Source organism: Topomyia yanbarensis, chromosome 2, assembly GCF_030247195.1.
Source record: "Topomyia yanbarensis strain Yona2022 chromosome 2, ASM3024719v1, whole genome shotgun sequence".
NCBI classification, from domain to species: domain Eukaryota; kingdom Metazoa; phylum Arthropoda; class Insecta; order Diptera; family Culicidae; genus Topomyia; species Topomyia yanbarensis.
Window position 1 is genome coordinate 32315788 of NC_080671.1, and position 15292 is coordinate 32331079.

The 15292-nt window shown below is 40.8% G+C and overlaps 1 protein-coding gene across 5 annotated transcripts in view; it reads left to right on the forward strand.

The window, feature by feature from the left end:
- The window catches only part of LOC131682087 (klarsicht protein), a 721076-nt gene that overhangs the window by 641937 nt on the left and 63847 nt on the right, over window positions 1-15292 (forward strand). For 3 of the 5 annotated variants that reach the window (XM_058963293.1, XM_058963294.1, XM_058963298.1), the window contains 4 exons: window positions 2728-3168; window positions 3236-3352; window positions 3419-4435; window positions 14346-14708. In XM_058963293.1, the coding sequence (XP_058819276.1) occupies window positions 2728-3168; window positions 3236-3352; window positions 3419-4435; window positions 14346-14708 (1938 nt within the window). The remainder of the gene's footprint in view (window positions 1-2727; window positions 3169-3235; window positions 3353-3418; window positions 4436-14345; window positions 14709-15292) is intronic. The other 2 variants (XM_058963295.1, XM_058963297.1) reach the window with 2 other exon arrangements.

Below are 15292 nucleotides of genomic sequence, written 5' to 3' on the forward strand. Positions count from 1 at the left end.
TGATTAGTTAATAAAACAAATTCTGCAACTCGTCAATAGATAAACAGAAAAGAGAATTTTAGGACAAGAAACTCCTTGAAAGATTTGCTTCCTCTCCTAGGTTGATGGGTTTGACGGTATTGTAAACGTCGTCAAGCAGCACCTGACAGACAACTGCTTTAAGATGGTTATTGCATTACGCCTCGTTAGTGGTGCATCGAAGAGACCAAGAGGGCTTATGGGCCTTTTTTAAGTTTTGCGTTTTTTCATACTCCACACCAGCCCAAACTAAAACAGTTAGCCAACACCCTGTGTACATTGACGAGGCAGACTGGTGGATCGCCGTGGATTGGCCTTTTCTGTGGGCTGTGTTTGCAAACATTGTTCAACAGCTTAATGGTAGTGTTTGTAGGCACAGCCCGCAGTGGGGGTCATTGCGTGTCGATTTATTGGTAAGCTTCGTCATCTTGCACAGATCAATGAAATAAAAAAAAGAAATGTGGAAGTAGAAACCTATTAGTTAGTTTTTAGTACTAGTGGTTATGTACTAGTGGTTTGTCTATCTGTGTGTGTTCTTCTGAGAATTTGTGACAGCTGGATCAGGGAATGGATGTAGAACTGGCGCATATGATAGAACAGTTGGTAAATCCGTTGTTCAATATGTACATTCGATTCTATTCATTCGGGAAGATTCGATAGGTAAATTAAGGTACAACTTGTTTACCAACGCATCCATTCCCGGTCAGCATAGCATGATGAAATCCTGTTTTTGTTGTATTTCTATTAGTTTGCTTTTCCACTACTGATGTATACCAAAATAATATCGGTCAATTTATACACTCTTTGCATCTTATTTCTTTATTCGGCATGTTATGATCCCTTTTATTACTATATCCTAAATTAGATTCATACACTCACTAACACAATTAATTGCATATTCTTCCATATACACTCACTATCTATCCCCATTCCAAACGTACAAATGCTCGTTTCTTTCGCGATAACACAAACCTGGCCACAAACGCGAACATGCAATTGCAATCATCTACAAATATTCAAGCAAACCCACCGCTCGCGCGAGCATGAATACCCTCGGTTATAGAAGCCTAGATTCATACCTTCAGTTGGACCAATCAAACAGTGACGCTCATAGTCACTAGACAAACCGACAAACGGCGACATAACCGAGAACTCTAGTGATATTAAGCATTAGACTCACGTTCCGCGCGCAATCATTCAGGAATACATGCCAATGTGCGAATGGCCACACGATTGTAACATCGAGTTTCTGTACGCGAGGTTACACACGCGCTAGCGCAAGCGATAAACACGTTGACATACAAACGTCCGAGCCATTCGCGATCACACTAGCCACACCAAGAGACAGATATGCACCCTGGACTAGAACGCTAAAACTCACACCTTCCACGCACACACCACCACAGCACTCATAATTAGACTTTACATACAATGTCACACGTAATAATTACAGGTTTTGGCCTGGCAACTGAGGGAAGTACATCTCAAACGCAGAACTTATCATTTCAATGATGGCCTTGGATCTGCGTTGTCTGTGTTCAAGGCACCATAGATTCGTCCGTCAGTTCAAGGATGTATGAAACTTGCTAGCCACCGCTCTCGGCCCTAGTTGTCCATAAACGGATAAAACTCCTTAAAAGATTACCCATGTTTCGGACCACTGTGTACCAGGGGGAACTTGGCTCTGTACCCACTGCTCTATCATCGATGTGATGTGAAATTCGTTACAGAAAGACACGATGAAGAACTTGATAGAGCGAATAATTATATGAAAAAGGACCGCCAGTTCATTTATGGTTTTTATGCATTACGTACACAAAAAATTATTTTTTGATTCTCAAACATTTTGAATAGTTCGATTGAAAATATCAATGGTCTCCAAAAACGTACATTTATTCATTTTATAGTAATTTCTGCAAATCCTTACAACTCATCAATTTAACGTCTAGCTCTAATGCGCTATTTACGATCCACAGCCGATCGAATCTGTTCTGTTATCAAAAGGATGAATATCCATGTCCGTTCTCAATTTGCTTCAACTTATAAACAATTGTCAGTTACAAAAGAATTCCGGCCTTCAAGACGATCAACTGCTATGAGACCATTTCGGTTTTATATCATGCTGAATAGGATTGTTCCTTGTACCCAAGAACGGCACAAAGAACATGTTAAAAGTTTATTGTTTATTTATTGACAGAACCGAAAGGTTTACAACAGTAATAAAAATTGAGCCACTGACTCAGCCTGCTTTGGTTTCGTACGTGATTCCAACTCGACACTCGACTAGCACTGCAAACTTTTATCACACCCTGCTTCGCAAGCAAAAGAACGCCTCTGCCTGCTTTGATGCTAGCTGGTAGTTTTGTTTGTGGTCTAGCTGATTGGTTCACGCGTATACGCAGGCGTTGGGTTCTCCCGTTCACTGCTTCGCCTTACCAATGCCGACCTATTGCAATATGTAAATAGAAAGATAAGCTATCATCAACAGCACTAATGACGCTTCCAGGGCCCTGTCTGGGCGACGATTATTCCAGTTTATGGTTGTTCGTAGAACTGTTTGAAATTGTTTTTGCTGACTGCTAGAAATTTAATCCTGTTTAAACAACGGAAACGCACTGAAGGTCACGATTCAAACAAATTTTTAGCCACCGATTTTTCGCACTCCAATTCAAAACACTAATCTGTTTCGATTTCTTCCCTTCCTTGCAGGAAATCTACCGTGAAATTAAATCCAACTCGCGAGCCGTAGCAGCGTGTGTGCGTGCGTACGAGAAAAAGACGGCCAAAGCGTGCAAATTTTCCGGCAAAATCTCCGGCGTCACCAGTGTCGCATCGTCATCGACTGCCACCCCAGCCGGAAATAGTAGTAGCAGTACCGCTGGTGAGCTCACAGGACCACCATCCGGTTCGGGATCACTGACGCCCGAGGTAGACGCACAGCCAAGCACTTCGTCGGTTTATTTTCAATCTTTGGAACGCCACCCTGCGGATAGAAGTTTCCCGGAGGAAAAGTTAGCTGCGGTTAAGCTCAGTGGCAAGGCAAAAGAGAACAGCATTGTGAAGGGGCTCCAGCGACGGTATCTTCTGCTGTACTTGAAAGCATTCGAGTTTCAGCTGCTGTTGGAAGGATTATTGGATAGTAAAACTTCGGTAAGTGTGAGACAACTAATCGATAACGCGTGGGTGGGTGTTGTTTATCCTTCAATTTATTTCGCAGAGCTCTGATAACAACGCCAGTCTCTCCGACACGGATGAGGAGCCCGTTAATAAGCTAGCACGCCTCAGTACAAAGTCGAAATCATCCGACTCACTGCATAATGAGTGCTTGAGTGGCGTAAGTTTTCCGCAAATAACAACCCGATTGAGCGAATGATTCAATTTTATCCTTTCACAATTTCAGGAAGAATGGGTTAAAGCCAAAAAACTTTCAAACGCTGGTTTCGATGCCGATTCCGAGGGCAGCGACTGTGAAATTGTGCCTAAAATTATCAAATACCACACCCTGCAGCATAATCCCGGTAGTCCCACGACGACTACGACGGTCACGACCAACACACCGTCGACGCCATCATCTCCATCTGCCACGAATCCGCTACTTCCGGAAGCGGTCACTGCGAATCCTATGATGGAAACAGACATTGGCAATTTATCGGCTGCCACCATTATTACAACCAGTACTAGCACGACGGCTAGCACTACAACGACTCTAGTTGCCGCCTCGGGCGGCAAACTGTTCGGTGAGGACATACTCGACGGCATCATCCGAGAGGCAACGGCCCAAGATCTTATTAACAATAATAACAACCACGGCTCAAATGAAACCCCCAATCAACTGAGGAGCAAAACTCCTTCCCCGAAACAGTCGGGCAAACAAAAGCGCACCAAACCCAACGATCTGTCCAAGTTCAACCGATCGACCAGAAAGTCGAAAAACTGTGCCACATTTTACTTTAAGCACCTGGATACCGATTCGGAGCTGAACAAGGACTCGAGCGAGCGGGCTAAATCGGACGAAACGTCCAGCTCGTCGGAGGGGGACGAGTGGGTGTACAACAATGGCGACGAAGAAGGTGTCCAGGAGGGTGGGGAAAGTAGCCCGGACAGTTCCGGTTCTGATCCGACCCGTTCGAGTGGTGGTGAGGTGATACCGCTCGGTGACGAGGATGAAAAAGAGAATAAACCACATAGTGGCGGAGAGGATAAACCGGATGGAACGAAACTAAGTTCGACACTGGCCGTTGTCGGTAAGGATTCTAAGTCGAAAAAGTGTCTGGACTTTTCCCAGGATGCACTGGCGGGGATTAATCTGAGCAGCCGGGCACTGATGATGACCTCGATCGGAAGCTTCGGGAAGAGTTCCGATTCGGTGGACAGTGGCGGCGGAAGGGGTGGCGGATCCGCTATCATCACGTCCAAGGTTAGTTGAATTGTTGTTTTCCATAGGGGAGGGGGCTATTCGCCTTGTACTTTGTGGATTGCGTGTTTCTGGGATCGAAAACTGTTCCAAAGAAAAATGGTAAACTTGAACTAACTGTAATACAAGTACACATTAAATAAAACAGAGCGATAGTGAGATATTAGAAATTACATGACTTAGAATGCAAAACTAGGTAAATTTATACCATCTGGCATTCATCTAGATCTTGGCGGTTGTCAAAATGTTCAAAATGATGTTGTCACGAATATTCCATACTCCTGCCAGCTAAAATGCATAAATTTTGAATCAACGATAATTTTTGTAGTTATTTCGATTTCACCTTGTCCGGCAACCACGTTTACTCCAACCTCAAGTAAACCCTAAGGAAGCAACCTGAAACAGGTGATATATCTGCAGTACTTCAATAGTGTACATCTAGTACTGAAGACTCTATGACTGTCCTTAACGAATGATCAAAATTGCTCCGACATCAATTTCCAGTTTTTGATCGTTGGTCTGTAAATCTGTAAAAGTGCTGGGTGAACTCTTTCTCACGACGCGAAGAGCCTGTTAATTTTAACTAACTGCACGAATTGAGCGCACCGAAACCCTGGAAAAAATCTGCAAGGCGCCGAGGTAACGTCAAGTTGAGGTTGAATCGGAGTGAAGAGGGGGGGGGGGGGGGGGTCTTAGACTCCTAGATTTTTTTTCGTCCAATAGTCACTGAAAGATAGCGCTGATGCTAAAACACAATAATATCTATTTATTCTTTAATAGCATCTTGAGCAGGATATTTTCGTCGCTATTTAGCACGGAACAACAAATAATCCCGCATTAGGTAGAGTGGAAGCTTTCTCCGGTAAACACATGTCTTCAGTTTCACAATCCAGACTAGCAGTGATAGCGCAAAATGGGCTCGTTTTTACAATTTTTGGATTGTTCTGTAAATTTGAGTCACGTTTGGCCTGAGGGCGCAGAAAATCCATAGAATTTGTTCTCCTTCCTACACTGTCTTGACCTCACCGTCCATACGCTGCTCATTCGATTGGCGAGCGACGAATGATGGTGCAAGAAGGAAACGCGGGACTTGTATGTGGGTCATTTCGCGTCAAGTCAACAATGCACATGCAATCGACCGTCACTGATTTGAATAAATTTTAGAGGAATTGTTCATCTATATCAATTTTTGTGTCGTTTAGACCACCCCTTGGTCCATGGAAGAATTTCTATCGTTAGACAAACTGTCAAACGCCTTGATTTTCTTTTAAATCTTTTCTCCGATATTATTTACGCCACGCTGAGTTCACACATAGTTTATCCTAAAGTAGACAAGGAATATGCATGGTTTGGTCTGAGTAGGATGTTGACTGATGTTTCTTGTCTTTGATTAAATTATACTTTCTTGGATGAAATTATTCTTTCTTTGATTAAATTATACTTTCAAAGAGTTAGGAAAAAGATACTTTTTAAAATAATTGAGGTGGTGCAGGATGTTATTGGCATGTGGCCTTCGACTGGCATGATTCATTCTTATTAGTACGATTTTTTTGATGCTGGTTGTGATCATTTGTGTTTCTACTTACAAGTGAATCGTTAATAAATATGAACCTTAGAAAACATTGTTAGCATGTGTTGTCATATTTATTAATAGTCGGTAGATTAAATTAGGAGATGAAAAGCGAAAAACAGGAGTAAGACAGAAGCAAATTCAGCTCAAATTTTGTTTAGTATAGACGACGATGACTAAAAAATTCAGTCAAGAGAACGCGTTATTGGAGTAGACAGACTGCAAAAAATTATCCTCCTGGCGTGGATCAGTCTTTAGCTGATATTTGTCTCGCAAATTGGATCGGATCGAGATCTACTGTGCAGTCCTATCACTAACCTTAAAGAAAAGAAAATTTTCAAGATGCTAAGAATACAGAAAATGAACTTGTGGGACGTTCAAGGTGCCAAAAATTACATTCGAAGCTTGTTTGGAACTTACAGTAATAAACAAACGGAACGTCTGTTTAGTTTTCAGGTAGCAAAAGACTCTATTACTAAATTAGGGTTACCAAATTGGCTGAGAGTAATTTAGGGACATATGAATGGCTGGCGTCCAAAAACGACTAACCCACATTTTTTCCGACATCGATATTTTTGCAGAAAAAGTAGTCGAACGATTCGCAATCAGTAATTTTTTTGTTATAGCTCACATATCGGTGAATTTGATTTAATACTGCTTTTAGTTAGATTGCATTGAATGTTGACGTTTCGGCACAAAACAGTCGTTTCTGAAGGTAAGGGCCGCTCATACACTTGCTGACTATTTTCTATCTAGTATATATTTTTTTTGCGCAAATGTATATTATTGAGCATATTTTTACGCAAATTCCAGTGAAGGTATCATGTCTCTACATTGAAAGTTCACTGAGCAATAAGGAATTAAGAGAAAAACGGTACATTATCGTCGGAAAGTTAAAAAACGTGGAATCAATTATTATCTTTCATTATAGTGTTATGGTGTCTTCGGAAGAGTTGCTGTATCGCACTTAGCGCTTTATTTGGTTAAATCACACTAGTTCGGAATTCAGTCGCTAGGGCGGCGCTGTTACCAACTTTTTAATAAAGCCAGATAGAAAGGTGGTGTCTTTGAGAAAATTGTAGGTCCTATCATTTTAAACATATCTTCTGAAGATGCAAATTTTGTAGGTCCTGTACGTTTTGAGATAGAGATGGTTTTAGTTAAAACATTTACTTACAGATTATGTTTCCAAAAATGCGCTATATTTCAAAACGTGTAGGACCTACAAAGTTGGTATCTTCAGAAGATATATTTATAATTACCTGGCATACAACTTTTCCGAAGACACCATCTTTCTATCTCGTTCCATTAAAAAGTTGATAACAGCACCGCCCTAGCAACCTTTTACTAAAAGGTTGCTCATCAATACGAACGAAGGTTGGATCCTTCCAGAGAATAAGGATTACAAACACCGAAGTACACTACGCAGCGCTTGGAATGATCAGAATGGCCTCGTCAGTTTAGATTGGTCAGCCCAGTCGCCTGGTGCCAATACTATTAAAAATGTTCCGACATTCGTCAAATCTACGGTTTCGCAAAAGAAAAGTGAAAAATTTGGAATAACTTTCACGTTAAATTCGAGACGTACTCTCTTTCGTCGAAAATCTCATCGAAAGTATGTCTCGAAGATGCCAGGTCATTCGGATGAAAATTTATCGGCTCCACCGCTGTTTCGCTCATTATTTGGAGGTGATCTTCAGATTTTGTATACAATCTTTCTCAAGATCTTTCTCAAATTAGCGGAACGGTTAATGGACCACTATAGGATGTTTGTCTGGGTGAGTACCCGCTGCCTGCAATGCAACATACGAATCAGCGGAGAAAGACTACTACCACCCTGATACACAAAGTTATCTACAACACTGAAACTGCTTTTTTGTTGCAAAAACATATTTCGTATTTCTTGATATTGAAGGTGCTTTTCACAACGTATCTTTCGAATCCCTTTTTGGAAGCAGCCTTCATGTATCACGTACTGGATACACGCAATGCTTAGCAACCGACATCTGTGTTCATTCTCAAGACAAAAAGAGATAAGGAAACTGAGTTTCTTCAAATATCCTCAAGGTGGTGTGTTGTCACTACTTCTTTGGAACCTTGTCGACGATGGCTTGTTGAAGAAACTTGAAGATTCTGACATATGGTTTCGCCGATGATTATCATATAATGATCACCGGTATTTGCATTGGCCCCTTTTTTGATTTGATGCAGCATGTTTTATGTTTTGTTGGACTATCATGTAATCCAAAAAAACATCAACGATGCTTTTCACGTGACGAATAATTAAAACCGGATCTCGTTCGTTTGCAGTTGGGGTAATTCTTAAGTTAAAACTAAATTAGTCAGATCATCTCGATTTCAGAATCGAGAGAGCTTGCATGGCCTTCGGCCAATGTAGGGGTACTTTCGGCAAATTTTGGGGACTCAAACCCCAGTATATTCAGTGGAGCTAAACAACCAATACTGGCTAAAGACCAATACTGGCAAACGGGTGCCTTGTGTGGTGGTGGAAGGGAGTAGTCATGACAATCCAATGAAAGTTAAATCGTCTTCAGAGGATAATCTTGATGGCGATGACTGCGTTCACGACAACATCTACTGCGTCACTCTTGAACATAAAACCACTGTATGTGTTTCTGAAATAAGAAGCACTTTCTTATGCATACCGTTTTAAGGTTACTGGAACAAACCCAATGGATCGTGCAACTAGCTTCACGAGAATGTGCCCCCAGTTACCTTACACGAACATGTAGTTTTACTTTTAAAACTTTTACTTCCTCCTCGTGAGGAATCTAGATCGAAATTAGTAATCGCTTGTCGAATTCAAATCGAAGAACTTAGCATTTTAAATGCCGTCTAACTTTTATCGGTGTCCGCTTATTCCAGTCTTACTGGAAATGAATTGGCAGACCAAGATTCAGTTCGGAACTGTCGGAAAGTTGGATAAAGCACAAGATTTGCTTTTGGGATGCATCCGAACATGCCAACCGTTGGCGTAGCTTGCAAATTTGTGTTCAAGCATTAACTTTTCTGCCGATGTGCCTCCGAAAATGTCGAAAGATTTTCTTGCCTTTTTCCAAGCACAATTGCAGTGTTCTAGGCTGAAAATTGCAAATTCAATTATCACATGGCTACTATTCAGCATGCTGAGTATTATTCATGTCATCTTTGTGAATCTGAATACGGAACTTCATATCGTTTGATGTGTAACTGCTCTGTAGTAATGCAGTTGCGTATCCGGATTTTCGGTTCTTCATACATAGCTGAAACTATGTACAGGGAGCTGAAACGGAAGGCTATGCCATTATTCCTAACCCATTTTTACTTAAGAATAATGTATTGTAGCGCTTATCACACGATTCCTGTGTTTAGTGATGGTCAGAAAAAATGAATTGTATCTTTTTCCTTCTTTAAAACATGAGCTGTTTTTTTTTTTCAATTTTCACAAAGCCATCCAACTGCATTTACCCGACTTATTCGCAACTAGAGACCAAAGAATCGGTAGTGATCTCAGCAAGATGTCCGGCCATTATTTCGAAGATAATTTGACATTAGGCCGGTTGTGCAATAGAGAGGATGAATTGGATCAATGAATCTCTTACTGTTTTATTGTCTGGAGTATACACTTTTGTTTCAGTTCTTTCGAATTTATACTGTATGTGGAATTTTGTTATCCAAGCTATTTTTTAAATGATTGGTTGACAACGCAGTTGAGCCGAGCAGATAAAATCCTTTTTGGGGCTATTTAATAGGACTGCTGAATGAATAGATTCAAATATTGGATTATTCCATGATTTTGGGCCACCAGCCGCGATGTACAGTAGCCACCCGCGCATTGCACTCGATTGCACACAGCTAGCGAATGCGGGGACTGCTTAGAAATCGACGCCCTTTTCTGGGTTCTATGCTAGTGTACTGACATATTCGGCTTAACAAAGCATCCGGCCTAATGAACCATTCGGCCTGATAACCCGTTCGTCAAATTGGCACGACAACCTATTCGGCCTACTGGCATTCGCTTTAATGGCTTTCGGCATTTGCTCGAACGGCATTACGGTTTTCAGTCCTACAACTTTCGACCTAATGACCCAGCACAGTGACAGCATACAATCATATTTAGAATATTTTACAACGAATTTCTCGTAAACCAAAAAAAAAATGCGTGAACGGTAATTGGGCTGAATACCAATTGGTCGAACGGTCGTTTGGCAGAATGCCGTTTTGCCAAGTGCTGTTTGGCCGAAGGCCATTTTGCCGAAGGTCATTGGGCTGACTGGTTTCGGTTCGTGGGCTATTTGGACGAAAGTAATACCTACCATTCTATTTGACTAAGTTGTCCAATTAGTAACGAATTTAATTGTATATTTATTCTTGCATTTGCTACTGATTGACATTTGTTGTTATGGATCCTATCTATGGAAATTTCCTTCTTTTTAACATGAGCTGTTCTTTCTACATATTTCTTTTATATTGTGGAATATTTTACGTGTATTGCAGAGAGTTTGATAACAGTCTTCAGTTCTTTGAAAGAAACAAAGAGAGAGAGAGAGAGAAAGAAAGAGAGATTGAAGTGTTGATAGACGACATGTACTCGTTTCGGGCTTATAAGCATAATATTTTAAATAAATTTTTATCCATCGATTAAATCTACTCGATCTAATTCCCGGTAGTTGGCCTGGCCTACTCATCAGGCCAGCCAGTAGGTGCTGAGCACTGGCTTAGGCCTCTTAAAATTGGAGTGCGAGGATTTCCGAAGACGGCAAAATACCAGATGATCTTTGGCAGCCCAAGATCGCGGGTTCCGGGGATGACGATGAGTGTTAGTACTGAATGTGCTGCGTGCCATTGCATACTTCAGTTTGAAGAATGGTCGGGAACCCTTGTTTTTTTGGTAACAAAATGCTCGCTTGTTGTCTATTTGGCGATGATGTTGGAATCATAAAAATGATCAGTCATGCTGTTTCAACCGACATACAGTGGTCAAAAATCCCGAAAAGCTGGCCAAAAGTCGAAAAATGAAGTTCTTCCTTTACAGCCGTGATTTTTTCATCATTTACATTCCCATTGCACCATATAATGATGTCAGTTCACCACAGATGACTCTGTGAACCGTTGGATTATTACCGACAGTGTAGCTGACGGAAACGTTGAATCCAATGCAAATTTGTGACAGTAAGAATTGTTTTTTCAAAAATTCTGTATTCGCCAATGAATTAGTCTATGATAGTTAAAAAAACTGGACTCTCACGTTGATCTTTAATAATGCATTATTCTGCTTTCTTCCAATTGGTATGCACAAAATAATTTATTGGAAATTTAAATTAAAAAATGGCTAAGTTAAAAGTCTTACTAGATCCTATTGATTTTTCGATTGCTAAATGTTTGTTAGGCATTTTTTCAACAGCTTTGTGAATATTAGCTGCAACTTCCTGCAACTTTAAGTTTTATAGACCCTTAAAGTTAGAGTGAAAAAGTCCAAACATCCTTCATAAATCCTTAAAGGGAAGAGATAGCGAGTTGGAATGCTCCACAATTATGTGGATTTTTGAAGCATCTATAACTTTCCAAAACATTACAAAAATGTCAAAAATCAAATGAAGTAGATATAGCAAAAAAACTCGTTTTAAGGGGGTATATCGACATATAAGAGAGACATTTTGTATTCTCAAAATAAGATCCTCTACAAACTTTCCATAGATACAATTTCAACAATAAATGAGAAAGTTATGTTTATCATCTAAGTATATACCCCGTTAAATTAAAATTGGCCTTAGATTGGTGAGGCGATGGCATGCAGAACAAAAGGTCCAGTATCAAAATAATAAGGCCTATTTGTCACTTTTGTTCATTGCTAGAACTAATCTTCTATGAACGGAAATTATTCTACTAAACCCGCACTTATATTATTAGTGGTAAATATAAAACCACTATAGCAATATTCTAAAATCAACAAAGTTTTGAAGAATTCCCCAATCCATGCGGATCAGTTCACAAAAAAAAGGACTAAACAAGTTAAAACACTAGCACATGCAATAAACACGTTAACATACAAACGCTTGAGCCCGCGATCTCTCAATCATGAAAACATGATTAAGGAAACGCGGTCTCAAACGCCCGTACTCACGCTGTCCCAGCAATATAGGTCCATGCATTCAGTTGGACCAATAAAAAATATCGCTCATATCCACCAGACAACATGTTCCATGACACCATAACCGGGAACTCTAGTAATAGGAGGCACTCATTTTCTTCTAAAATCTGAACCGCATACTGAAAATTTAGTATCATATTAACGGTCCGCACGATTATTCAAGAACACACCCGATAATGCAAATGGTCACACGGTTACAAAATCGAATTTGTAAACACTAGCACACGCGACACACAAAAGTCCACGCGATCGAACACGTGAACATACGAACGCTCAAGCCCCTCACCATGATACACAAAGGCGACCACGCAATCGCGATCATCTATGCACAATCACGCCTAAGATATCACAAACGCAAACACTTATATGCCAACAACGATTGCAGGGATAAGAATAACACCAACTAGCAGCTTTAGGGCGAATTAAAAATCAGCGACATCAATTACAGCCTTGGACAGCCAAGCGAAGGCGATGTTGGTCAAGCTTGAAAAGCAATCGCCGTTCTATTTAAAGACTTCCTTCTAAATGGGTCATTGCTCCATATAACACTATACATGTGGCTAGTTAGACTCTCTACAATAATTAGTTCCTAAACTGGTCTAACTAGAAAGAAAAATCTTATGCGCAGCGTTAGAGCTAGAACCATGAAATCGTTGTCATACTTCATGATCCACCACCGACTGAACATCTCAACAGGCGGCATTCGAACAAAAGTGACCACGGCTCAAAACGCGGTCAATTCTTTTTAACAACTTTTTCTTTCTTCTGACGGCTCACTGACACTGATCTCACGTCTCTGCGCCCGATCAGTAGCTTCCATGGAGTCGCAACTTGAAACGCTAGGTGACGGCAGCATTAACTTTCCAAATGTACCATCGAAATGTGGCCGAAGCGTGAAGAATCATTTCTGGAATGAGATTTCGCTTGAAGATTGGTCATGGAGAATTCTTTAAGCCCCCATGAATTTGCACAGTGGCTGACTTAATTGGAAGCTTGACAATTTCAACGCGAACTTGGCTCAATGACTTGCCAGTTTTATTCGACTGTCAAAATAAGTGGGAAAACAACCGAACCGACAAAAAGCCAAACAGACGGTTTAATATGACCCTTGAGATGATGGAATAGCCACACTCACAGGCCAGGCACACACTCGTAAAAGGGGAATTTCTGTTTGCCTGCGGACTCTGACATCATCATCGTGATCATCAACCGCGGGAGTGGAGCCCGAAGCTAAGTTCAAATATCTAGCAGCATTTGTGTGGGCCTATCCAAAGTACCATTTGTACAGTGAGTGGATTGGAGTACCTATAGTGGTGAAATAAATCAATCATCGTTGTTTGAACCTGCGAACTTGCGAACGTGCAATTAGTCGTGCTTTCGGTTGACGATTCAACAACTGTCGAACAACACAGTTTTTTCCCTTATTGCAATTGCCATTGCTGGTATGTACATAGTTATACAGATGCAGAATGGTGTTATCTTATCTGGGGTTTGTGGCAACAGACAAAGAGCTTTTTCAGCTCTCCCCTCTATTTCGTTCGTGTAGGTCAGGCTGGAAAGTGTGATACTTGTTCACGGTCCCAGACTGTAGGCTACTTGTGAAAATAGTGATATAATATTATCTACCACCTTCTGGAATATTTATCAGTTAGCGTTAATAATTTTTGAATCAATAAATCACTCACTCACTCACTCGGTTAAGACGCTGTTGAGAGCCGCTCATCTCATGCATGCATTCAATAACACAATGTCACAGCCGTATTGGAATTATCACCACAACACAATCCCTGCGGCCCACTGTCCGCGGAGAATGATCGTGCTTGTCACATTCATTCGCTTTGAACACAACTTACTTGTGAGGAAAAGATATGTCTGGAGATAGCCAAGTGGCTCAGTTGCGGTTTCGAATTGACACGCTGCTGTAGTATACTTAGCATACCAGCTGTTCGCTGTGACTTTTCGTCTTGTTTTTTAAAAACCTACTAAATATACGGTGGCCGTCGTTTATCATTTATTATAGTCGCCGCTCACGTCATCCATCCGTTTTTGCCCTCGGGTTAGCTGACAGTGTTATCGCTAGATTTATTTGAAAATTTGTTTGTCCCGGTTGTGCTGTGTTTTGTTTCCGATTAATATCTCCGTTTTTGTTTTATTTTCCATTCATTTCATTGCGTGCCGAACCCTCCGAACAGCAGTATGCGACGAGCTCGATTCAAAGGTTAGTGCTGCACGCCGAGACGCTGGTGCGGGACGAAATTTTCGCAAAGACACCTAAAACTGTTGTGAAAAATCCACATTATCTTCACAACCATCATCACCACCACCACAACAATCATCATAATTATCACAATCAACAATATCAGCAACAGCAGCAACAGCATCTTCTTCACCACGGCGGTAGTGCGCATCAACTGCATTCGTTGTCATCGTCGTCGTCAGCGCGTCATCACGCTGCGCTTACCGGTATTGGCAGTGTCAACCACAACGTCGTCAGCAGTGCCGGCAATCGGAAGGTGGAGAAAGTGATGAGCAATCACAAGATCAACCGGATCGAGGTGAGTTTTTTTCCCGTTGGTTCATCGTTTCTTTTTGTCGCGCTCCCAGCTACAGTTGATCATTTTATATTAAGGTCAAGGCCGGTCGAAGGCTAAGTTCCGGGAAAGGTGTACGTGCATACTTCAGCTTGGCTATCATTTCAGTTAAGCTACAGCTCACATATACACATTTGCTTGATTTTAAGTATTTGCGTTGATGTAGGGAAAAAAGCAAAATTGTCGCTAATTGGATATCAATTTTACGCTTCAGACTTTACAAAGTAAAGAACCAATAGATTTGTCAAAGTAAGTGGAAACTCAAGTAGGGGAATTATGGTTAAAACCGACACCTTAAGCTTAACAATTTTTCTAAGTTGCCACAAAACCAATAAAATTATAGTTTTTATGCAGAATTCTTCTTCAGAAAATTCTTAACAAAACTTATTTTTTTCAGTGCTTCAAAAAATTAATTTCATTAAAAATTATTGATTGTAAAACATGGAAAACAAAGTGACTTTTTGTAGGCACTGCGGGTAAAACCGACACCCTATAGGGGTAATATCGACACCCCCTTTAATATATTTTCTCTCCACTTTATTAAAATC